Here is a 26,447-nt window from a genome sequence, read left to right as displayed (position 1 = left end):
TTGAAAATAAAGTAACACCAAGAAGTAAGGTTTAAAGTCTGGTAGACAGAACAAAAACAGGCAAACTAGACAGGCCAGATATAAATCTGCCACAAGATTCAATAATATCATATTTTGATATTCATTTCAAAAATCAATCATGCGTTATGTAGGTTTATTTTGGCCCTTCTACAGGGGGGGTTTGCTATTCACAATGCATAAATTAAAAAGTGAGATGAAATACAATTCAGTTTTTGCAAATAACCACTTCTCCATTAATTGTGTTATTTGTTTGAAACATTTTGATCAGTTCTCTGGCACTAATACATAATTGGTTCAGTTGGCAATATGGTTCTTTAAAGTGCTATAAAACAATGTATAATAATGAATGGAATGTACTTTAACCCCTTCAATCCCAGGGGTTTTTGGTACCTCAAAGCCCAGAGCAATTTTGCCATTTTTGGGGTATGTCGGTTTAGAGATGATTCTCTTTTCCTGTGAATAGTGTACCCATATAAACTATATATTGTTTTTTCAAGGAGAGATAGAGCTTTCGTTTGATACCATAGTTGGATGATTAGCTGAAAATTTAGAATGAGAAATTTAGTAAAAACTAGCAAAGATTAGAAAATTAAACTAATTTTTTTTTACATTTTCCCTCTGAATCCTAACAAAATTAGGTAAAGTGATGGAAAATCCCCTCCAAGTTTATCAATTCAGCTGTCCTGATTTCAGAAATACCTAATTTATATAGATTTTCCATACTTTCCCAGCACCAGGGAGCATACTATAAGGTGTACAATTTTGTATAATTTTTATGCCTATGGCTTAACGGGTTTGGGGATTGTGAACGGGGGCAGAAGGGTTATACTGGCTAGATGTTATGCTAGGGCAATGGGAAGTAAGTTTTTTTAATAATTTTTTTATTATCTATTTTTATATATTTTTTTAAATTTTTTTTTTTATTTTAATTTTTTTAAATTTTTTATATATTATTTTTACACAGAAATGGTTAGAGGTCCTCCTAGGGACCTCCTGAACATGCCAGTGATGTCACAATGACATCACAGCTCACATTATAATTTTTTTTGTATTATATATATATTATTATTTTAATGATTTATTTAATATTATTTTTTAAATGAATTAACTTTTTTTTTTTCTGCTTTTCTGTTACTGGACGGGAGGGGGAGTGAGAGAGATGGTTTCTCACTCCCCTCCCCGCGATCCCCCTGCACCGATCACACTGTGATCTCTATGCAGGTCCTCACAGACCTGCATAGAGATCGCAGCGTCTCTGTGCCTCATCGGAGGGCAGGATATCCCAACAGGGGATATCCTGTCCTCTGCTGACGTAACCCGGAAGGTCATCGGTGACGTAACCCGGAAGGGAATGCCCGATGGCGCGTTTGCAACTGCGCGATCGGGCACTTTCAACCAGGGCCGGCCCAAGGCAAAATGCCGCCCCCCCCTTATCTACCCTTCCTCTCCCTCCGTCCCTGCCGCCCCCCCCCTATCTACCCTTCCTCCGTCCCTGCCGCCCCCCCTTGTACTTACCTTTCAGCAGTCCTGCGGCGAGTCTCCCTGTTCGGTCTTGGTGCCAGGACGTCCATATGCGTTTTTTGGACGTCCCGGTACGTCTATAGGGGAATGAAGGGGTTAAATATGTCTCTAAAGCGAAGGTTATGAGGTTGGCTGCCAGGGGGTACAAACATGTACTAATCTCAAACACATCTTCATATAAACACAGTTGGCTGAAAAGTAGTTAAAAGAGTTCATACAAACGTGTGCTGGCCCCTTTACTGTGATTCTCACGCTGCGGCTCCCATGAGGCACAGCTATTACTGTTTCTTCTCCTGTGGAAAAATAAAAAGGTTACACTGATCAAAACAGATGTTGCGGTATCGTGTGACTTTAGCACTGCTATGGGCAATGTGACTAAATTAAAAAGCAGGTGAAGTACAACTAAATTTGATTTTATTCCAAAGTTTTTAAAAAAAGAATACAAAAAGGCCTCCTATGAGTTCTTGGAGGGAGGCATTCTGTAGGAATGTATAATTTTACGTAGGTGAGGGTAATGGGTTTTATCGTATTGGTTTTTTGGATGGGACCCCTGCACCCTATGTTTACATTCCTTGTACCCTACTGGATGAAATTCTGTTTGGACCCATTACTTGATGGTTTAGCAGCTAAAAGAATACTTCACAACACAGTCTACTTAATTTACCTATATTGTATTATGCAATCCTTACTTAGCACACCAATCTAACATTCACATTCTAAAATGACATTAACTCCTCATTCAATAACACAATAAACCTCAAAATACATTTAATGACTTTTAGAGAATGTGAGGGTAATGTAGCATGACCACAAATGGACAAGATCTTACAAGACTTGGTGGAAAAAGCTTAAAAGTGGGCAGAGCCAATATGTACCCCCAACCACTTTCCTATACGGTTATTCCAAAATAAAGTATTTGGAAAGTGGCTATAACTGCTTTGTCGGCACATATTACTTTGAGATGAACATATTATAGAAGTAAGTATGTACAAGATGACATTGACATCTGGAATTAAACAGCTTTATAATTTCGAACCTAGCCATTGAAGAGCAGCTTGGCAGAAAATAAAAGCGGAAGCTGAAAGGCATGCCCGCTCATAACTATTTCTTCTATAGTTCCTTCTATCTATTAAACATTTATTTATGAGAGCTGGTATTTATGTTCAGATACACTTCCAGATTTTACATGGGAACTTCTTTAATATTATGAACACGGTTCGAGTGAAACGATACTCCTCTAAATTTCCCTTATGTTATTCTGCACTTGTAACTGTCAGCAATGTTAAGGAAGTTATTCATTGGAGTCTTTCAGTTCTCCCATTTTCCCATTTCCTGCCCTATAGTAAAACTCCCTGTAACATATACTAATTGGAAAATACACAGGAAAATGTAATTTAACACGGACTGACTTATCTAATTATGAATCAGACAGGAACAGGTTATAAACAATTTAAGACACTTTGGTTATCTTACATGTATACGTGTACAATCAGTTATTGTTACTGAATAGGTCACGTTTTATGTGTTACATTTCCACATCAGCTAAAATAGCAGACTTTATATATATTGCCCTTTTCTTTAATTTTGATTTGTTCACCTCATTCCTCAATTTACTATTTTGCCACTTACATCAGTTATACATATGCTCTACACAACATTCATTTGCCACATCAACTAAGCACAAAAAAAACCTTAGTTACAAGAACTAGCGCTGAATCTTAGCTATCAAATTATGCTTAAATTTTTACTACTGCCATAAACAGACAATGAGTAACTGTTTATTAAAGTAACAGAATAATCAAGATGTATATGCAAAATGTCATATCTGTAAACTAAATTGTAAGGTTCAGAAAAAACAATAAAAAAAAAATAAAAATCGCAAGACATGTGACAAAAAAACTGACCTCTAGGTTTATAAAACTATGGCAACCAGTAAAATATACTTGAAGAGGGAAGACTTTTACAGCCAAGCTGAGCTCATAAACCATTTTGAAAAGTAAACAGCTTACTTGCTTCAGTAAACACCTTCACACAAACATGGAATTTATATTATATCTGAAAACTATCATCGGAGACATGCTCCATTCCTGGAACCCCTTTACACTGTCAGGCTTTTAGAATTATCTGCTTTTAGTAAAAGATGAACATTGACACTGACCATATGCACCTCTTTTATTAATGGAACGATTCCATAGTAATACGTATGTCAAGGCAGGGATGCTTTCTTAAAATAATTTAAACCATCTCAACGTAACTACCAACTGACTGAAAGTTCTAGATCAACTGCTTCCAAACACAAAATCCCAATACTAAAACCTCCAAATATACAGATGCCTACCAGAATATCGCAACATTTTACAGCTTTGCTACATGGGCAGGTAGAATAATGTCATCAAAAATGGAAGAACAGAGAAGCAGACACCAATATGATTAAAGTGCACTTCTCTTTAAAGGTAAAAAGGCACATGTGGCAAAGGCTACACATCATCAGATTCTTCTGTGGGGTCTTAATGAACTGTAAAACAGTGTGTCCCGCTGTGATTTCCATGGACCTCACAGTGTTACCTATCTTTCGCTGTTGCATATATTGGACGTTAGTATAAATCAAAGGTTCTAAAAATTCAACGAACTGGATCATTTTGTTAGGAAGACCCTGTCTCTTTCTTTACTTTGATACAGCATATTTGGACTGAGTTGAATTGCTTGTGCTGTTATCATGAGGATGTTAGATCAGAAATGTTGTTGCTACAACATCATCATACCAACATATCACACAAAGCAATGTTTCTTATTCTTAGATTTGCACACAACTACAACAGGATCAACAGACCCTGTCCTTACTGTAGGAATAAATTGAACTATTTATTTTTTTCATATCCAGAGATAAAACACCCTCCTGAATTTGTGAATTTGAGGACAAAACTTTCTAAGCCCAGAAATCAGTGAGAGGAAAAGTAAATGTTTTGTGTTATTTACTCTATTTTAATCTGCATACCCGTGTATGATTACTTTTTTAGTGTACTGATGTACTCCCAATCACATTACATCAATATGCATTAGAAAATCAGGCAAAGATGGGCATGGATGGTGGGCTGATTCGGTGGCGCAATGGGCCCCCAGGCCTTTTGTTGCCAGCCCTCCCCTGGGGACAAGGAGGATGCCAACAAGGAGAAAAAGTGTGATACAAGATCTTATGCAGCCACTGACTGGAAGCTTATGCTCCAGAAAACAGAAGCTGGTATTTTACATGTTCTTTTTTAAGCTGGCCATCTTCTGAACAGAGGCAAGACCAACTTTAATCTACTAGATAGGCCAACTATTTAACATCATATGAACGGAGATTTAATCTGCTAAAAATGTTTGCTTGTGCATCTATCCTTATAGCCCTAATATTTACCACAGGAATCCCTTACAAAAAATTACTGCAGTTTTTCTGAAGTAATACTGCAGTTTTTTGGACATGAAAAAACTGCAATACTGCACTTTTACTGCAGTTTTACTGCATTTGTACTTCACTGTACTGCAGTTGTACTGCAGTGTTACTGCACATTTAGTGCACTTTTTTTTATACTGCAAACCTACAGTTGTACTTCAATGTACTGCAGCTTTATTGCATTTGTACTTCCGTACAAAAATAACTGCAGTAAAACTGCAGTACAGTGAAGTACAAATGCAGTAATACTGCAGTAAAAGTGCAGTATTGCAGTTTTTTCATGTCCAAAAAACTGCAGTATTACTTCAGAAAAACTGCAGTAATTTTTTCGTAAGGGATGCATTCCGGGAAAGGTATACATGTTTGTTATACATTAAAACAGAGGCAAATGGTTTGGAAAACAATGTGTTCTAGAGCTTAAAATGCATAGGACAACGTTCTAATTTTACATAGTTGTTTAGACTGACCTCTATGTCTTCTTACTGCTTACTACTTATAGTCATACATCACTATTGTTGCTGGGCTAGCAGCCCACCCTCAAACAAAATGAGGATGCACAGCCCCACTTTAGACCCCAAATCTCTCTCCCTCTTTCCTCCCCTGATGTCTCTCTTTTCTAGGAGCTCAGAATCTTGATGAGTGTTCTATAGCGCTACAACATAGGTAATTAAAATGTATTGCTTTTCTAAATGCCTCGCTCAATTACACAAATAGGTCTAAACAGATTACAATTGCATAATAAGCATTAGCTCAGATTTATTAACTGAGATAAAAGGCATCAGTTTTTTTCAGAATCTATATGATGATTCAGTTACTTGTGATAGATTTATCTGTGGTATTGTGCTTTATATATGTTGAGCAATTCTGATGGTAAAAGTGGTATAATCACCATGGCAACCAATGGACTGTTACTGCTGATTTCTTTACTTTCAGTACTTTCCTTCAAAATTCCTTTACACATAAGCCCGAAACACAAGTGGCACTAGGTGACTGGCCACAAGTTTCACAGAAACCAATTATGGTAAATAGTGTCATATAATAATATCAATAAATTAAAATAAATCTTTCTGCATGTCTGGCATTGACATGGGCTAATGTACATGCGGTCATACCATTCATGGCATGCAGACACACAGGGAATCTCACACAAGCTAATAACAACAATCACTTCATATGTCACTTGTTGAATGAAACACAAAATGTTTTGTTTGAAAAGGTCCGTGTTTGCGAGATTGAGTTTTCTGGAGCTGTATCAATACACAGACTTTTATTTATCAAACTAATCACCTGACACAACCACACATAATGCCTCAACGGCCTGACTCATTCCCAGTGTTTTCAGACTGACGTAAGATTATCCTCATTCCTGCAGACGCAGAACGTTTCTCAACCAAGGCCATATAAGGGAATACTTTAAGCTAAAAAAGTCTATGCAAAGCTGCTGTCTGTGGTCATTCATGAACATTTCCACAGGAAACACATAAGGCAAAGCAGCCACGGTGCCCCATTCTGCAGCAGAATACAGAGCACCATGTTACAATAAAATATCCCAAATACTTTTTGGACATGAAAATGATGTCAATATATTGGCAATTTGTTTTGGTTATGTGGCCACTCTGATATGCAGGTTCTGCAGATGTTTTGGTTCCCCTGAAACCAGGGGTGATAAAGTGGCAATTACAACTCTAAGCAGAGACACGTAGGAGAAGTGATCAGCACATCCATTGAGACATCTCTAATGGTTGCGTATAATTTCTTTTCTCTATATAAGCTTGGTGCATGTCAATGTCATCCATGTTTTCAGGACCTCCTCAGATCCACGCAGGTGGATCAATCCACCTCAGGCCTAAATTTAAAAGATGTGCCAATTAAAGACTCACATGTGCTCATGTAATGGAAAATAAAAAACCACCATTGTTGGTGGTACTTGAGGACTAGGTTGAAGTACTTTGTGCCTTTGAAGCACAGCCCTGACCCTGTGAGAACAGATTTGCTTTTGATATTCATGCAGAAAACCAGATCTATTTTGCTATTTAACTATGGAATTTCTGTACATTTCAGAAGATTATTTTTCAAAATGGTTCTGACTTATAAGCCATTTTAAATATTTACCATATTTTTAACGCAGTCAGCACAGTAACGTTATACATACTATCAGAGCAGCTATTATTACCGCTATATGGAAAAACTCTGGTAACGTGGTAAGTCGAAGCCCTTGAGAACATAAGGGTGTGGTATGTTTTGCCTTGGCATTCAACTGGTCAGTACTTTACATTGTACTGTCCCATCACTGTAAGAGGATGTTCAGCACACTCGCCCCTTATATAATTGACCAGATGTCCTGGCCTTTTGTGCTGTCATCTATAAATTAATCCTCTCATGCATTTGGAAGGAAATCCTGCTAAAGTTAAGAATCCCACAGTGTCTGTGGTGTCCCTGCCCTTTTCCTTTATCATCACCAAAGCAAAACGGGATATATTTATATTGACCTTGTTTCAGATACTACTAAATGTCAATGAGATTAATGGTTTCTGCCCTGCTATCATGTTCTAAAAAACCTTTACTGTCAAAAGTATGTTTAAGCATAACTTTGCACTTTACTCTAGAACCCTTTCAGTTAAAAAGCATAGTGCATAGAACTTTGGGACAATTGTTAATATGTTTCTACTGTTCTAAGTTTAACATTCTTTTTTTAACACTCCCTTCTTTACTCCTACTTTTCCACACATAACCCCTAAGGATGTTTGGTTACCTAAACTAAATCCAAGATTATCAAAAATAAATAGAGGAAGCGATTTAAAAGGACCGCCTTTGCATTCAGCATCTATAGTGGAGGGGCTGTTTAAAAAAATAGAAGAAAGACCCCAGATCTGAGCAAAATGGGTCAGAACAAAGAGTAAGCTTGTAATTTGACTCAAACTGTAGCCAATGTAAAACTCTAATGGCTTTAAAAATGAATGCACCTAAAAGTTAAAATGTAATGATTAATTGAAGAAAAAAAAAAAATCTCCTTCTGCTCTCATTACAACTCACCAAGTTTAAATTGTTAGTAATCCTAACACTGCTTGTGTCTTTCTTGGGGTGTTTTTGGGATGGATAAAGTAACAAGATTGGCAAACAATAAGGTAAATTTTTGTTATGGCAGATAATAGCTAAAACTTTGGGAAGATTAAATGGACATCCCTGTGAATCAGAAAATTAGACTTTTTATATCAGTACAAGGATAAAACACAAATATACAATTTGCACATACAATTTTGGATAACAGATGTGTTTGTAGAGAAAGGGAGACTTTGTTAAAACAATAGGAGTGGACATCGGGGTCTAAAGGAAGTCAGGGATATACGATATTATCTACCTCTGTAACATGTATATTTGATTTTATTCGGTGTGTCTTGTTTATGTAGGTATACATATGTATGCATATATACATACAGACACATTGACTTTCTCTTTGATACTGTAATGGCTATGGACACTTACCTGTGTGTCTAACGGATTTGCCTATATATTAAGTGAAAACATAAAACATAATTTCTATATGGGGAACTTTTGTGTTTTTTGCTTTGCTAAATGAAAAAGAACAATTCTGGTTTTAAAGAAATAGGGTACACTTTAACAAGTCTTCTCTTTCACTTACCAATGTGGAGAACATCAACATTATTTGTGATTTAGGGTGTCTGTGACATAAAAAAGCCTTACACAGATGCACTCTATGCTTAATATCAATTGTTATCTTAATATCAAGTTATATATATATAGAATAAATCTGGTAGACAGCGGTAAAAGAAAAGCAACCAACAGAAACGTTCCATCAGTTGCTTTGGTGATTGCACCATGTTTACCACTTTGCACCAATAAGTCTGCCCAAGTACAACACCTTTCCAACATTTATTACTATGTGAACTCTCAAGTTCATCAAAAACCGAGACAGCCCATATTGGGGGAATTCTGTACAAGACCTTGTGAAGATCATTCTAAAGTCTAAATGTCTAAAGCAAATGTTGTTATGGTTTCTGATTGTGCTTTTAAGTTAATTGTAATGTTAATCTTTCAAACAAAACCATAATACAAATATTTTAAACCTGGAAACAAAGAATATTAATTAAGACACAGAGGCAGACATGAAACAGTACATAAAATAAAACATAGATTAACTGTATGCACACATTCTTGATTCTTTTAGCTACATAAACATATAATAGACTAAATAACAAGTAGTATATAAAATATAATCAGAACATAATGCTACTGCTGCCAAATGTCCCATTTTAAAAGTGTTAAAGATTAGTTCATTGGATTATCTTGTTTATTTTAGGGAAAGTATTGGCCCTTTTATTCATATCAACTATGTTCTCATTATCTCAAGGGAGCCATATACAGTGCGTGACCTTGTTTTATTACTGCAATGACGAGATGTTTAAAGACAGAGAATAAAGAGCACAGAAAATGAATAATCTGATTGCCAGAATGATATGCTGTGTGCAATGCTTTGGCACAATCCTCCTATCAGACACTGGGCCCAAATTCACAAAAAGCAAATGCAAAACAGTATAACTACTAAATTACTTTTGATTTCTTAAGGTTTGTACATGTGTGAGATTCTAACTGTAAGTTTGGGAAACTTCAGAAATGGGAAGAGATCAACTGCTATTCAGCAAGCTAAACATATTTTTTATATTTACACATACATATAAATATACTGATGGCTACATATATAAGAAAAGAAAACAAAATGAAAATAAGAGAAACAAAAAAGGAAAGGATAAGAAAATGGAATTTGAAAATTCCTATTATTCTATGGAAGGTCTTATAACATCCATGAAATTAAAAATACAGTGCATTACAACTAATGCATTTTAAGAAGATTTGGGGGCCATAAAGATGCATTCAAAGCAGCATCTAAATAATTTTTTGTACACATCTTCATAAAAGGTTACTTAGTTTAATTTGTTAACACGCATGCACTGCCACGTCCAATAGGCAAGGTTGTGCTTTGTTGGCCAGGCTGTAAAGGATTGTACTTACTCTTATCTGGGGAGACATGAGACTTTGACTGTCCCCTCACCAGTCTGCATGTAGAACCATCTCCAGCACAAACACCACAATTGTCCTCCTTGGCGTTGCTTCCAAGCTGCCGATCACAGCCCACCGCCTGCCAATATCAACAGCAGAAGTCAGAAGGGGAGTTCTATAGTACACATGCTTGAGTCTCTGGAATTTTATTTATTGTGTTATCCTTTTGATTTTTATGAGTTGGCCTCATTCTGTCAGGCGAGATCTTGCTTCTCAGTTGAAATTAGGCAAGTCCTACAACAATGTATCATTTCTAATAAGTTGCTAAGCTTAGTTTTCAGATGTTCAGTAGGAGAGGCTGACTAGACACGTGCCTATGTTTTCTATGTTCACAAGCACTTTTTGTTTAATTTATTGGCTCAATATAGATGTATGCACAGGGATCCAAATACTTCTGGGATAAGATAAAACCCATAATTGAGTGATTTATGGTTAGTACTCCTCAAGTACATAGTTAACAAAAAAATAATATAATTCTATCCACACTACAGTATGTTAACAGCAAAGAGTGTGCGTCACATGTGTTTCACTTAGAGGGGCAAACATCATTTTGAACATGGGAAATTGGGGGAATACATGCCAAATCGACAATTCACATATAGATTGTCAGTGTAATCAGAAAAAGTCAGGTATCAAGTCCATCATGATAAAAGAGATACCTGTTCCCCCATAAAGGCTGCACATCCTTAAAACTTTAGCTTCAACATGCACACTTTAAGCACAAAAGGAAATTAACGGTACCACTTCAGTTAGTAGGCGCTATAGGTCTACCAATAAGTCACTGAAGTATTTTGATATACAGTGTAAATGTACATTTTGACACATTCCATATCTTAAAGTTGACTTAAAAAGTCCCACAAGGATATGATTTAATGTATTTTTTCCATTACTTATGCCTATTTTATTATTTCATTATGCCTGACACTGTCTCCCTTGACCTCCATAGAAGGTCTGTACAGTTCGATAACTACCTTCACTACCTCCCCTATTTCTGTGGCCTTTATTCAATGGTGCAAACCAGTATTTCTGAACAATTTTCTCACCAAGAATAAAGGCTTTCAATGAAGTGTTCCTAAATTACAAATTTTTAAATGCAATTTAACTTTCTCAACATTAACATTTTCTTCAATATATTCTTGTTTTTAGGAGTCATAAGCACAAAATGATTCAAAATGATTGTCAAAACTAGTGAATAAAATCAACATGGGACGGCCCCAGATATAAGCTATTACTACCAATGGTTCATATGGTCTTTTAATTCCAATTGAATTGCCTGAATGGAACTGGAAAGGTAAAATCTAGGACACAACTAATTGGGAGTGTGAGTTACGTGCGTCCTAAATCTTTTTTAGCCTTTCAATAAAATTGAGTCAAGTGAATGGAAATGTATTTGAGGACTACTTACATTATCTCTGATCTGCAAACCAACTTAATCTTGAATGCAAGAAGCCTATGCCTTTTAGATGGAGGAGAGCGTTTTCTATATAAATGGTATTAAGGGGGGAAACCCACCATTATAATGACAATAAAAAAATCCCAATTCCTTTTATTATTTGTCACTAATAAATGTTGGTTTTACAGCAGGTTATTTATTTTTTTAGCTGAAGAACCTCCGTGAACTTCAAGATTTTTCCCTGTTTTTATTTTAACCTAGTTTCAGAGGTTGGGGCATTAAACATGGACAGTGAATATTTAGAGGGGTCCCATCTCAAATTCATATAAAAATGATACTTATACACAATATTTGTGACTGCAACTTAGCTTTAGAAAAATAAATAATGCAATGATATAAGTTTAAAAAAAGAATGTGTGTCTTTCCCCCTTTGAGGGGAGGACTTAGGTCTATGGGGGCTACAAGCAGCTGCTTAATCTGTTTAAATGATAGTGCCACCATTGCTCATATTAATGCTGACGCTTTTTCTCTAGCTTAGACCTGAAGCAGACCTATGAAGCAGCGGGCAATAATAATCTCTTCAATGTATAATAAATTAGTGTGTTATTAAAAAAAGCCTCAGAAACTCTATAAATAAAATTTGGTAGATTTCATAAAGAGAGAGAAAGGGAAATCGATGAAGGAAAACGCAGATATTCCAAATGAGAAACAGAAAGCTTTATGAAGGTGTGCCTTATTGTGGCAGCTAAGAAATAAACACAGGTATTTTTATCAGCAAAACCCTTTGTAATTGTATCCCATGTTTCATTGGCCTACACGTTCTCTCTTAAAAAAAAAATATGGCACATTTTCCATTTCAAAGATGAAAGGAAACCTGCAGACCTCTGTTTATGCTTGATGGAAGAATGTAATAGGATGTGAGTCCCGGGCCAGAGCAAGGAAAGTATTTCCTAAAATGTCTCATAGAAGTTAACGTTCGAGTACTAGCATATGGGTGTGTGTGCGTGTATATATATATATATATATATATATATATATATATATATATATATATATACACACAGTGCTATGCTTGAATTTACTTGAAAATTATACAGTTTCCCACTTTAATAATCATTAGCCATTTAGCAAAAAAAAAAATGAATTACACCAAAATTACCCTTTTCCAAATGGAACAAAATTGAAAAATTTAATATTTAGAAAGGGAAGCAAAGTACATAAACAAATCTATTAGTGTAATTCAGTTCCACCCTCAATTCTTCCAACAAATTAACAAAACAAGATTCCAATAGCTAATCACCTGAACTCTGATACGCATGCATCCAAGAGACCCTTAATTTCTATATAACTAACATTAGGTGGAAAAAGCATGGAACTAGCTCGTATTGTTAGAAGTATTAGTAACAGCAAGAGGTAGCTGGTTATGGCCCTTTACTGATCTCTGGTCATGCCTCATCTAGAGTATTGTGTATCGTTCTGCAGACCTCATCTCCAGAAGAATATTGACATATTGGGGAGAATTCAGAGGAAGGCTACTAAAATGGCGAATGGTTTGCAGGATTCCATTATCAGAAAAGACTAAGGGGTCTCAATATGTATAGCTTTTAGGAAAGAAGAGTTGGGTGAGATAGAAAAATGTAAATAACTAAAGCTAGAACAAGTGATCATAATCTAAAATAAGGGGGTCAGAGGCTTAGATGTAACAGAAGTAAATGTTCCTTCACTGAAAGAGTGGTAGATAAATCGAGCATCATACTAATAGAGGATTGGGATGGCAATTTAGATGGGCTAAATGGTTCTTATCTGCTGTCACATCCTATGTTTCTATGTGGACTAGTAACATTTCACTCTACTTGTTGGCAAAGATTGAGATTTATTTCCAAAGCTTCATGCGCATTGTTTGTCAGAATGTTATTGTAGTGTTATAAATATCTGCTTCCTGTCTCTCCATGTTGGTCCATAATTGTTCAAAAAGGGACCTTCCAACCTGGACCACGCCAATTCAGGTCAGATGAGCCCTTTTCTGAACAATTTTGAACTGGCATGGGGAGACAGGAGCATAGCAGGGTCAGGTTACGTTACGTCACCCCATGGTGAAACAGAGGCTGCTTGCATATGGTGCAGGAGAGTTAAGGGGGTGCGGGCAGAAGAGAAGGGGTATGTGTCTTTATGTATGTTTGTATGGATGTGAGCATGAATGTGTATGTACAAGAGTATGTGAGTTTACAAGGGGCAAATAAGGTAAAAGCTGTTTGGGGGCAAAGATGGCAGAAGCAGAGTGTTTGGGGGATAGGATGGCATGGATAAGCTGCTCGGGGCAACGGTGGCACTCGGAAGCTGTTTAGGGGCAAATGTGGCACTGTGGGACATGTTGCTTGGTTAAGTTGGAAGGCCCCGGAGCAATTTTTGCACTGGGGCGCTGTGGTTCCTAGTTATGCCCCTGCCTTATTGCTTACAGTAGCGTGGATATTTGGCTGGATAACTGTTGTATTGTCTATATTCTAAATATCAGGAGATGTGTCACCCTTATTGTCTTTCTTATGCGCCATAAGGTATAAATATGGGACGAGGGAATGCTTGTTATCTTGGTAAAGGGCCATATTTACAATACTAAAGGTTCTGTAACTGGTTTTGTAACAATCTGCAAAAATATTTAATTTGCTTCTGTTTCAGGATTGTTCTTGTTTTGCCTTAATAAATATGGCAGTAATGTTAGAGTCTTCAGATTAAAAGACCCTTTTTTGCATTACAATGCAAACTACAAGGCAGAAGTTTGTCTTCGGACATTATAGAACTATACTTTTAACTTTAATTGTGGGAAACAATTTAAAACAAATACTTAAAAAATACTTGGATGATAACATTCAATTATACCACATAAATGACTTAAAAAAAAACAAAACATCTATCGTTTGGAAAATAGAGATAGGTGCTTTAAATGAAGAAATCCATCCGTGCAACAGGGAAAATCATTTAGTAGTCCATTTGCTCAAACAACACAAAATACCAAGAGTTTGGTTTGTATGATGAGAAATCCTTACCAGGAAATATAAATCCTTTCACACATTTTACAAATGGTGGAACGCAAACTTGTAATGTCCAGAGGAAATTATTTTTCAATAAAAGAAACAGGGTAGATACTGAGATACCAAAACATTCAATCACAGAACAAACACTCTTATGTGTGTAGGATCACAGTGTTTTTTTTCTGGGATAAGAGGAGATATTTGTTACTCACTGAGCAGGATATGATACATCCAAGCTAAAATAATCCTTAGGAAAAACATAATGAAAGAAAGGATGTGGAAATGAGAGATGATATCATTAGAGAAAGTAAGAGGATATGAGTAAGGTATAGGAATAAACTCTTTGACTGTCAGGGAAAAGCCATCGTTTTCCTTACAATGTCTTCTTCACTTCCCTTAACCTATCTCTGTGAAGGTATGAATGTTATCAGCGTTTATTGCATCGGTTTTTATGAATGGTCCAGCTCCTTTAAAAAAAAATAAAAAAAAACACCTCTAAAATACATATAGAAAATACGATATATGGCTGAATGAAAACTCAAGGCATCTGCACCATATCAAATGGACATATGAGTTGTCAATATAGTGAAATATATTTTACAAATTCCATAATTGATGCAATCAATTTAAATGGTTAATACCCAAAACTGCTTACTAAGATTAAGGAGTTTAGGACCCTTTTAGCAGCCAAGAAACTTGCAAAGGGTATTGCAAACCAACATCTCAGATGGCCAAAGAAGGGCACTTTTGTTTTAGAGGTTGTAGTTACAGGCTAGGGATTTGTTGCCAATGATTTGTACTTACATAAGACATGTTGGAAGAATTTATGTATTTTATTTCAATTATTTAAAAAAACACCAAGTACCAAGTAGAAGATATTCAGGAAAGCACAGGACTTTTATAAAATATAAGAATAGCATCAAATGTCGACGCTTCGGCCTATTTTTATAGGAAGCAATTCATTGGAAGCAACAGGCCATATTTGCCAAGGATTTTTGGCGTGACACTCAGTTCTGGTTTGTGTTGACTATCGTACCTTGATAAAGGTCCGGTAGATGGACAGAAACGTTGATGGCTCATTTATGTGGATAAACCATGTATTTATGTACTGCGCGGCACCCTGGCTGATATATATATATAGCCGTGTATACTGATTAAAACAAGAGAGGCTGAGCGCTGACATTCGCAGGCACATTATGGTGGTTTTTGGGGTGTTAGGATGATACAGTCGTTTTCAGCAAACTTTCTGACCACCAAGTGGGGAAAAAGGTACAAACGAATATGGGTCCCAAAAGACCTTTTCTATTATAAAACAGAGCTGCTTTAAATCTAGTGCTTTATAAACTGTTAATCACTACTCTCCCCTTCCTTCTTGCTTGCGCATGGACCATCTTTAACTTCGGAAATTTATTTTTCAAACTGGTTAGAATTTTCCACTTACCTTTGTACTCTTCTTTGAGTACTGCATAGACCAGATTTTAGGCTTGATTCTACCTGTGCATCACTGTGATTCGTGCAAATAATCGTTATGAAAGCCAAATAAAGATGTTTAAACATAAAAATTGCTTAAGCTATTAAAAAGCCAGCTCAGGATTAAGTTTTATGTTCTTCTGATGAATGCAAAGTAGTTTGGTAAAAGGTCCACCTAGATGACATTCTAAATATTCTCCTCCTTTTAGCACTTTGCAAATATAAGTGACTGCACAATCAAAGTGAACTATCCTTTTATTACAGGTCACGGACACTGCAAATCTCTTCCTTCATTAACATTCATCCCTTTAGGCTAACACCGCACACAGACATCATGGGTCATACCTAAGATGAACTAAACATGACAGCCAAAGTGTGCAACTGATTATTCGTCATGGAAGGTTATTATGTAGCTTGAAAGAGAATAACCAGAAAAAAAAGAGCACTTATAAATGGTACCCAGACCACAACACTGACATCAGATAGTATTTATCGCTGGAAATCTATTCCATTGGTAGCCAATTAGGCATTCACTTTTTTCTGACCTTTACCTCCTATGATCCTTAGCCAACCATTTTACTAGACACAAGCTGTCTGAGATTCTGGGGGTTAAACATTAATCACCATCTGCTAGTATCTCTTTGGAGCATGCCAGGCAGGAGGGGTGCAGCATCCCGAGTGGAATCAGCTTCATCTTACTCTATCATTGGGTGCTTGCAAGTCTCAAATGAAGACCACAAGGACCTGTGCCTCCAGAGGGTTTGTCTAGGCCGCACTAAGGCCAATGGTTAAATTTAATCTCCCTTTAAGAAAGTACATCTTTATGAGCACTAAGAAGTCACCATATCCTATATTTTTATGATTGCTTTATATCTTTTTTTAGCCTTACATAGTCACTATGGAACACAATTGGCAACAAATATTTAAAAAAAAAAAACAAAGCCTCGTTGTACATTTAGTGTGTACATTGAGAAGACATTAGCTTCACTTGGGAGTTGTGCCTTGGTCGCATGTATACTCATATTGAATTTTCCATAAGCACTGTACAGAGTAGAGTCAGATCCACAAGGGTAAATGCTTCTATTCAATGTACACACCTCCCTGTCAACCTCATCTCCAAACTATACCAGTATGTTAAAGAAACCTGCAAAAATAACCTTACGCTTCCTGTGAAGAAAACAGGCTTCCTTTAAACAATTACCGAGTGTGTTTTATGGAGCAGAAGTAGAATTAACTTTCTAAATCTTACAGATGAAGTGATTATTATACTTAGGATGTTTGGAAATTAAATATTCACATCTGATGCACTTCAGCAAACCTTTAAAAGAGAAAAAATGAATTACAAGAACTCAGTGCTCTTACAATTTTGACCCATTTTTGACCTTTGCGAAGAAGGCTAATTGGGTTTATCTGACCCGTATTCTAATTAGACATTCTCTGTTTAGTCTCAATTGTAGAACAGTGTAAATTAAATGAGGTCACTTTTAATCCATTTGTTTTCTTTTTTATTTTACCATATGGCAAAATCTTGGATGGTTTCACCGTTCTAGAATTTTATTGTTGCCAGTGGGAAAATGATAAAAGCAGATGGTTTTACATATTACATCCTTGTGACAGAATGTGATAGCATTCCAATATTATTTTTACCTTATATGAGCCAAAGGATTTCATAAAAAGATAGTAGCAAAACACCAATGTACATTTGCCAATTATTTCAGCTTGCCTTACTGGCTAACATACATCTACTGTGTATGTAAGGGTTATATATTGGGCAAGTATTACATGACCAACCTGATATAGCCTTATGGTGAATTGTAGCCAGTGAATCAAAACACCCTCTTCTTCTGCCGTAGACAGAGCTGGGTTTCTCATTATGTAATATGGGCACCTGTCAAGAGCGTATTAATTTTGGGAAGGTGCCTGGCAGATAACTGACATAACTCAGAATACAAACCAAGTTTTTCACTCAATTGCGTTTGTTAGACATGCCTACACATCAGCATTCTGTTGTGTATTATACAGGCACAGAATACCGTATATAAAATTCACTATGTATTTCTGAATTACAAGCAGAAGGAATGAAAAGTGCAGCTAGGATCATTTGCGTTGGAGCCAGTAGAATATACATTTAACACTGGTAATAAATGAAAATTTATCATAGTGAAGAAAGATGTGTAAGATGAGGCAGGTTTTGTTTTTTTTTTGTTTGTTTTTTTCTTTTGTTTTTTTTTTTATTTTTATTTTTTAAGTTTAATAGAAGCTCATGGCTGTTCTTGCTTTGAATGTGGAAACAGAGGGCACCACCCTCTGTGGAATCAGGAATATTATTGTGAGGACTGGCCATGTCTGTCCAAGTATATCACTTACATTTCTTTTACACATATTATTTGAGATGTACGTTTAAGGGTAGAACACTGAAAAAAAGAAAAAAAAGCTAGCTGGATTCATTCTGCTTTATATGGGTTCAATAGAATTGGTCAGTGGGTACACGTGCAAAGACACACGTCTTCTGATACATGTCAGCAAGCACCCATAGCGTAAGATGCTTAGATTTACCAGAAATAGGGATTAGTAACTGATTTCACTGATTCCTGAAAAATGTGTTACTGTCATTACACAATAATAATAATAATAATAATAATAATAATGTTATAAAATGCTAGAATTGACTTGAATTTTGGTCAGGACAAATTGACACTAGGTGATAGAGAGTCCAGAGCTAACTACAAATAACAGATTCATGATTAAGGTCTTTGCAATATCCAAATGCAGTGACTACTTTGTTTAGTACATATTCTTCTGACAACTCTGCAACCAGACCTCTGCCCTCTCTATTGCTAAACAACTCTACTTCTCCACAAACCTCTCTCACCCCCAAGATCTTGCTACTCTTTTTGAAGACAAGATCACAACTATCAGACGAGACCTCCCTACTGTGCAACCCTCACCTTCACCCCCCCTTCTTATCCCACAATAACTGCTTTCTTCCCTACAACTGAAGAACTAGCCACTATTCTTTCTTCTTCGCACCCAACAACCTGTCACATTGATCCCATTCAATCACATCTTGATCCCATTCCATCACACGCCTGTCTTCGCCCTTTGATGGTTCTGCCTGTGTCTTGTACCAGCCTATTGTTGGTTTACTGCCAACACCTCTTGTGATTCTGCTGGTTTCCCATGGCTCCTGAGTTATGACATCCCCACCTTGTCTTTGGCATTCTTTGGCTAGACTGACTATTCTATTAACTACCAGATTGAGGGAGGCACTTGAAAGTCCCAAGGTTGATCAAACCTAAGGGCTTAAACTAAAAGGGAACTGGTTGGAGGATGAAAAACTCCACATTGGTTCTAAGGGTAAACATTCATTTCCATCTCATTTGTGCTGCCCCATACCACTGGAACTCACTTCCCCCGAACCTCCAGCTTTCTCCCTCCCTCCAAATATTCAAAACAAATCTAAAAACCCACTACTTCAGACACACATACCATTTTTGTAGCTAGAACTTACCTGCCACTAATACCACCCTCACACTACCGCTCCCCTTTCGCCATACCTTATGTTTCTCCTCACCTCATTCCCTCTAGAGTGTAAGCTTGCAAGCAGGGCTCTCTTTATGTATCAGTTTCCCTTTGTCAATTCTAGTTTTGTCTTTCCCCTTGAATATGTATTTTAAGAAGCTTTGTATAAATTGGTGGCCCTATATGTATGAAAACTAGACTTGGGCACCAGGGGGCTCTTCGTGTTCGTCTTCGGCAAAAAAAAAAACTTCGTATTCCGCGAATATTCGCCTGGTCCTGTCTTCTCTTCGGGCGAATATTCGCGGACACTCTTCGTGCTCGGGTTTTCTTCGTTTTCCCCGGTTAAGGGGTTAAAACGGGGTTAAAGCCGCTCTGGCGCCAGGAGTTTAAATGTCCGTATGAGCAACTCTATTGGTCGTCAGCAGGGGGCTCGTCTGCCATTGGTTGATGGCAGACGAGCCCCCTGCTGGCGACCAATAGGGTCGCTCGTACAGACTGTTATACTCCAGGTGCCGTAATTGTTCGGCAGATCCCGCTGGTCTCCCTGTTCTATCATTTATTAACTGATAGAACAGGGAGACCAGTGGGATCTGCCGGGTAAGTTGCAGCATTGGGATTTTAAAAGTCTGTACGAGCGACTCTGTTGGTCGCTCGTACAGACTTTTAGGCTCCTGGTGCTGTAACTTACCCGGCACATCCCACTGGTCTCCCTGTTCTATCAGTTAAATGTCCGCACGAGCGACCAATAGAGTCGCTCGTACGGACATTTAACTGATAGAACAGGGAGACCAGTGGGATGTGCCGGGTAAGTTACAGCATTGGGGTTTTAAAAGTCTGCACGAGCGACTCTGTTGGTCGCTCGTGCAGACTTTTAAAACCCCAATGCTGCAACTTACCCGGCACATCCCACTGGTCTCCCTCCCTGTTCAATTAATTAAATGTCCGTACGAGCGAACAATAAAGTCGCTCGTACGGACATTTAACTCTGTACAGGGAGGGAGATGAGTGGCATTGGCAGGGTAAGTTGCAGCATTGGGGTTTTAAAACCCCAATGCTGCAACTTGCCCTGCCGATGCCACTGGTCTTTAACTAATTGAACAGGGAGGGAGACCGATGCCACTGGTCTCCCTCCCTGTTCAATTAGTTAGTCTGTGCCGGGTTAAATGTCCGTACGAGCGACCAATAAAGTCGCTCGTACGGACATTTAACTAATTGAACAGGGAGGGAGACCAGTGGCATCGGCACTGCCGATGCCACTGGTCTCCCTCCCTGTTCAATTAGTTAGGGGTTAACTTTTTTTTAAAGGGTTAAGGGGCCGTGCAAGTGAGCCTATTGTTCGCTAGCACGGCCCTTTAACCTATGGATTTCCGCTCCCGTTAACCCCTTCGATGCTGTGTTAGATAACGCAGCATCGAAGGGGTTAACGGGAGCGGAAATCCATAGGTTCGCTGTCAGGGGCTACAAAGACCCTGCGAGTGAGCCTATTGGTCACCTGCAGGGTCTTTCTCTGGCATCAACCAATTGGTTGATGCCAGAGGAGGTCCCTGTAGGCGACCAATAGGCTCATTCGCACTGCCCTGTAGCGTGACGGCGAACCTGCGGATTTCCACTTCCGGGAACTGCCGCGATGCCGCGAAGCCAAGAAGCCAAGACAAGGTAAGATGAAGGGGGGGAATGGTAGACGAAGACGAAGACAATCACGAAGATCTTCGTGGTGTGTGTCTTCGTCTTCGCCTACGTTTTACCGCCGCCGTCTTCTCTTCGGCGTGTCTTCGGAACGAACACGAAAACGCACTCTTCGTGTTCGTTTCCATGTTCGCCCGAAGACGAATGCACAAGTCTAATGAAAACTAATACTACGAATAATAATAATAAGAATAATAATAATGGTAATACAAATGTGAAAGGATTGTTTAAAGACTTTACTTTAGTGGTTCCACAATTAATATGCCTTAAACATTTATTAAAATAACATAATGCAATTAGAGATCTGTCTAATTAACGAGTCTATATATCAATATCTTTTTGTAAACCCAGCAAGCCCACTATGAGCCTTTTTTCAATTATGCCCCATAGTAGACTGTAGTGTAACTTACTTTTCACATTTTTAATATTACAATAAACTATTTTATACTGAAATTGGTTTTCTAACATTCCTAGTAATCCACAAGATACAAAATCTACAGCCTGATAAACTAAAAACTGAAAAAAGATGGCCTGTATACATATTAAATTATTATAAAAATAACTTTAGTAAATTGTACATCTGACTTTTCCAGAGGTTCCTGATCTACATGTTGTCAGTAATGAGGGCAAATATTTGAAGAAGTCAAATACTGCCCTATTTTAAATCCAGCTGTTAGAAAACCATTCCAGTTTCCAAATGTATAACTATACTGAATTTCAGTTAGCACTTGACATGTCCTGAATTTAATTACAGACTCGGGAACGCATTTTTTTCCCTACATTTTTGGAAGCATTGCAGACCCCAACTCAAGTGAGACCAATTTGCAGAAGTAATGTTATATTTTGGCTTACTGACTGTCTTTGTTGGATAATATTCCAAACAACACAACAAGGTGGACACCATTTGTTAGGTTTATTTTAACAATCCCCAATTACAGACCACAATTTAGAAAAGCAGATAAGTTCACAAGCTGGACGCACGTTTGAGGCTATAAAGACCTAAGGTTTATCCAAGAGGTTCTGAAATCAGATATACCGTTCTGTTTAAGTTTATCTAGTAATAGAGAATCATACTTTCCAATGTATCTGGCACACATTTTGAGGCATTTTAGATGTCTAAGTGAGAGTATTAATGTTTATGAGACTAATTAAAAGTCTCTTAACCTAAAAGATGCTAGACTTTCCATCATCTGCCGAAAGGTGGAAGTGAAGACAAAACACCTACTAATAACTGAGCTAAATATTTCAAAAAGTAATGAAAACTAAACATTTTAGCAAAATACTCTTTTGAGATAGAAGTCTTGGCTCAAATATTAAAAAGAGTTTGAAGTGTCCATATGCTTATTCTGGCCAATAGCCATGAATAATCGTCTAGTAAATAAGAAAAATAGTGTTTTTTTTCTTATATAACTTGCCAAACAGAGGAGCCAGGAGTTTAATTACAGCCCACTGGTTACAATTTCACTTGGCACCTGTATAAAACATTTTTGAAAGTTTTGTAGTGATATTACCAACACATTGTAACTGATGTGATGGCCAGCTTTGAAATGTTTAACAATTTTGATGCTTGAGGCCTTGGTTCTTGTGTTTTTACCAGTACAAGAAAACGCCAAGTTACATATTTGCGGTCCCAAAACCCGGCGAGCTCTACCTTTGTAAAAGTGGTACAGAGGTAGAGCTCGGCGGGACAGCAAGATAGAGTGGCAAAATTTGGGCTGTCCAGTGGAAAGCAGGACAGTTGGGAGACATGCACACCTGTGGAGTTTGTCAGTAGGGCACATCTGGGAATTTTCTTGAGTAGGCGCTGATTCACTGGTTCTTCCACTTCCTCTTCTATTTCCGTATGCAGGACGAGCAGCGTTAAGACACAACTTCTTGTCAACGTCTTTTCCTCCTACTTTATACCTTTTGTGGCTAGCCCCACTTCTATACTTGACTCACTCCACCTACATGGTCAACTGGCCCACCCCCTCACAAAGCCACTCAAAAGAAGGAGGGCTCCAGAGAGTTTCCGGATATACCTATAGCATATTCCCTAGTTCTAATATTATCCCTTTCAAAAACTATTTGTTGCTCTGGGAGTTCAATATATTCAAATATTGCCCCCCCCCCCACAAAAATAGAAGAAACTGATATGCTCAGATGTCATTAAATAAGGGTACATTATGAAGGAGTCATCTCCAGGCTGAGGAACATGAGGATCAGCCCATTTACCATGACAGCCCGGGAATCAGGCAAAAACTTATTGGTCATAGGGTGGAAACACATAAAAAACACTAGAGCCTAAATGGATAAGGTTAACAAATTAAATTTATATGCCACATGGGGCAGGTATAGTTCTATAACTGAACATAATACAGGGACAACATCTGAGGGCCAAATAGCTCTGAAATGCTTTGCTGAAATTTACAATACTGTTACTCATCTGCACAATGCTTAGCGTCCATACCTCGGTATGTGCACATTTTCAAAGTTGGAGACCAATCCTTTCTGGGGTGCAAATATTATAGTAATTTTTTATTCTACACTTCATGACCTGATTCCCAGAATAAAGAAAAGCATGGCAGAAAGTAAAGGTAGGTCTTTTGGCTTTCAGCCAAGTTGGAGTCCAATGGAGTCCAGCTCAAGAAGAGTAGAGAACTGCAAGCTGTGGCTTAGTCTCAAATTTCGGATTTAGGATTTTGGTTCTCAGCAGCATCTGTAGGGGTTAGTTTGGCAGGACCAGCTCCTTAGCCGATAGCAGATACCCTCCATTATTATGTATTTTATTCATCAGTGATACCCTAAACTGCTTGTGATAAGCCAGACCACAACATTGCATCAAATCAATTTAGCTCCTACTATGTTGTGGTTTATTTGAATTTAGCAATGTCACACACTTTTTTTATTCTTTAATCTCAATGCAAGTTTTTAAATATTCAGTTAAGTGAAATAGCACAATTGCAGAAAAAATATTTCGGGTTTTTAGTCTGACTATAAAGGGACCAAAAAAAATCTGTTTGCGAAAATAAGGTGTATTGTCTGGATGCCACAGAGTTTGTAATGACCGATCCCCTGAGGACAGGATCATATTTTCCGGTTTACTTTTCCCAAACACCAAGAGAAGAAAGAGAGACTCATTAACATTATATAAACACAGGGAAGTGGGAAGAGAATAAAACACGGAGAAGAAGGAAAGAAATATAACAGGCTGTGATTAAAAAGGCAATGTCTGCTAATTCATTTGTAATATTTATCTGCATATTCCAAATGGATGTGAATCCCTTAACAGTAAGCAAAATGAGCAAAGCATTTTGGAAGTAGAGACAATTCTCATCTCTAAGTATTAAAGGGTTAATCATTTAACATTAACACACACATATCTAGCAGAGCTGCTATTTATGTCAAATGTACACATTAAATACTGTATATTTCATAGGTTTTCCTAAAAGCAAAACAAAAAAAACTGTATTTGTAATAAAATACTTGAAATGTATATTGTACAATATATTAACACCGGAAACGCAAGACAGGAATAAATTGTCTGGTCTGCCCTTATGAATGTAAAGGAGTATGCAAGGCACGGTTTGAAATATACTCACAGACCGTATGAACTGTTAGTTTGGGTTCTTGTTATTCAGTAAAACTCTCCAGATTTTTTACCTCCCAGCGCACTCGTTACTAGTCTGACATAAACACTCTCTGCGTCCCATCCAATGGAGGGGCCTCCTCATCCAGCAAAGCCACAGAATGCTCAGTAAGTCACGTTCTCACTAATAACGCTGACAGCTCGTCCAAGTGCTGAGTTTAAGCACTCTACAGATGGGCCAACTCGGCACTGATATTCTGTTAGTCCTATTAATCTGGAGTTAGGATCACAGGTTTTATTTTGTACAAGCAACCTTAGACTTCATAAAAGACTGCTCAAAAATGGGCTTTTCCAGAAGAACCCAATATGTCTGTTGTCATGGCCATCTCTGTTTCTAGAGCTGGAGGCATTCGTATAAGCTTTAAAAGACAGAATGTGTATAGTTAGCACTAATTTACAAATGGTGTAAAATCTCTAATACTCTAATGAATATTTCTAATATTCATTTTTTATGGCCTCTTTCCATTAACAAAAAAGCCCTAAAGCAAAGGGTCTTTCCAAGAGCTGTATTTAGCGGTGGGCTCAGTGGGATCAGGTAACGCAATGTTATGTGACTGTGCAGTAAAACTGTGGCTGCTTGCACGGTGTGTGCAAGCAGCTAAAAAGAGGGCTCTGGAAAGCTAAAGGGCAGGGAGTGCGGGGGAGAGGATAAGGGAGAGTAGGTAAGGGAGTGAGGGAGAGGATAAGGGAGTAAGGTAGGAAGTAAGTATGTATGTATGTATGTATGTTACATTGAGTGTGTATTAGCATACGGGTGTGTGTTAAATGGACTGTGTAGGTATAAACTACCTATCAAATGTTTGGGGTCACTTAGCTGTTTTCATGAAAAAACAAAGGCATTTCTAGCTGTGCTAACATGATTGCAAAATGGTTTTTAAACTTAAAATTGGATTAGCGAACACAACATACCATTGGAACACAGGAGTGATGGTTGCTGATAAAGGGCATCTGTACGCCTATAAAGATATTCCATTAAACGTTTCCAGCTACAATACCCAATACATTGACAATGTCTACATTGTAGTTTTTATCAATTTCATGTTATTTTAATTGACAACTTTTGCTTTTCTTTCAAAAACAAGGACATTCTAAGTGACCCCAAACATTTTAACAAAAGTGTAAGTTAGATATGTTAGAGGGAGTGTGTATGTGGAAGTGTATATGTGGACGTGTGTGTAAGTATGATACATATGATACATGATACATAAGTGTATGTATTAGCATGAGTGCTTATACGTAAGTGTGTGTTGGCATAAGTGTGTATATGTAAGTTTGAAGCGTCATTAGTGCGTATGTGAGTGTTAGTATGTGAGTGTATGTGTTAACATGCATGCATATGTGCGTGTTAAAATGATTGTGAATGTGCATGTGTTAGTATAAGTGTGTGTTAAAGTGTGTTTTAGTGTATGTGTGTTTAAGCTTGTGTAATTCTGAGTGTATGTTTAAATATGTGTGCAAGTGCTTCTGTTAATTACCAAGGGGGCAAGGTGCCGATGGGGCCACTTACCCCCCCCCCCGGGCCAGACGGTGTTGGCTGTATTCCATTAATTCCCATTTTATAAGCTCAGCACTAGCTATCCTATATAAAGTAACTGGTGAGAGAACACAACTATATCCCATTTATAAGTGTGAAAGACTGAAACAAGCTTGTAACAAAGAAAAAAAATAGTA

At 37.5% G+C, this 26,447-nt stretch overlaps 1 protein-coding gene across 1 annotated transcript in view; it reads right to left on the bottom strand.

Annotated features, from left to right (window-relative positions):
- LOC149278422 (ADAMTS-like protein 3) overlaps positions 1-26,447 on the bottom strand; it is a 142,553-nt gene that overhangs the window by 33,006 nt on the left and 83,100 nt on the right. Inside the window, exons 6-7 of the mRNA XM_089501981.1 lie at positions 10,004-10,130; positions 1,761-1,835 (exon numbers count right to left, since the gene is read on the bottom strand). Of these exons, the coding sequence (XP_089358107.1) occupies positions 1,761-1,835; positions 10,004-10,130 (202 nt within the window). The remainder of the gene's footprint in view (positions 1-1,760; positions 1,836-10,003; positions 10,131-26,447) is intronic.

Source organism: Sceloporus occidentalis, unplaced genomic scaffold (assembly GCF_023333645.1).
Source record: "Sceloporus occidentalis isolate IW3139 unplaced genomic scaffold, rSceOcc1.0.p SCAF_189, whole genome shotgun sequence".
Lineage (NCBI taxonomy): Eukaryota > Metazoa > Chordata > Lepidosauria > Squamata > Phrynosomatidae > Sceloporus > Sceloporus occidentalis.
The sequence above is the reverse complement of the archived record's forward strand: the minus strand, read 5'-3'. Positions and strand labels throughout refer to the sequence as shown.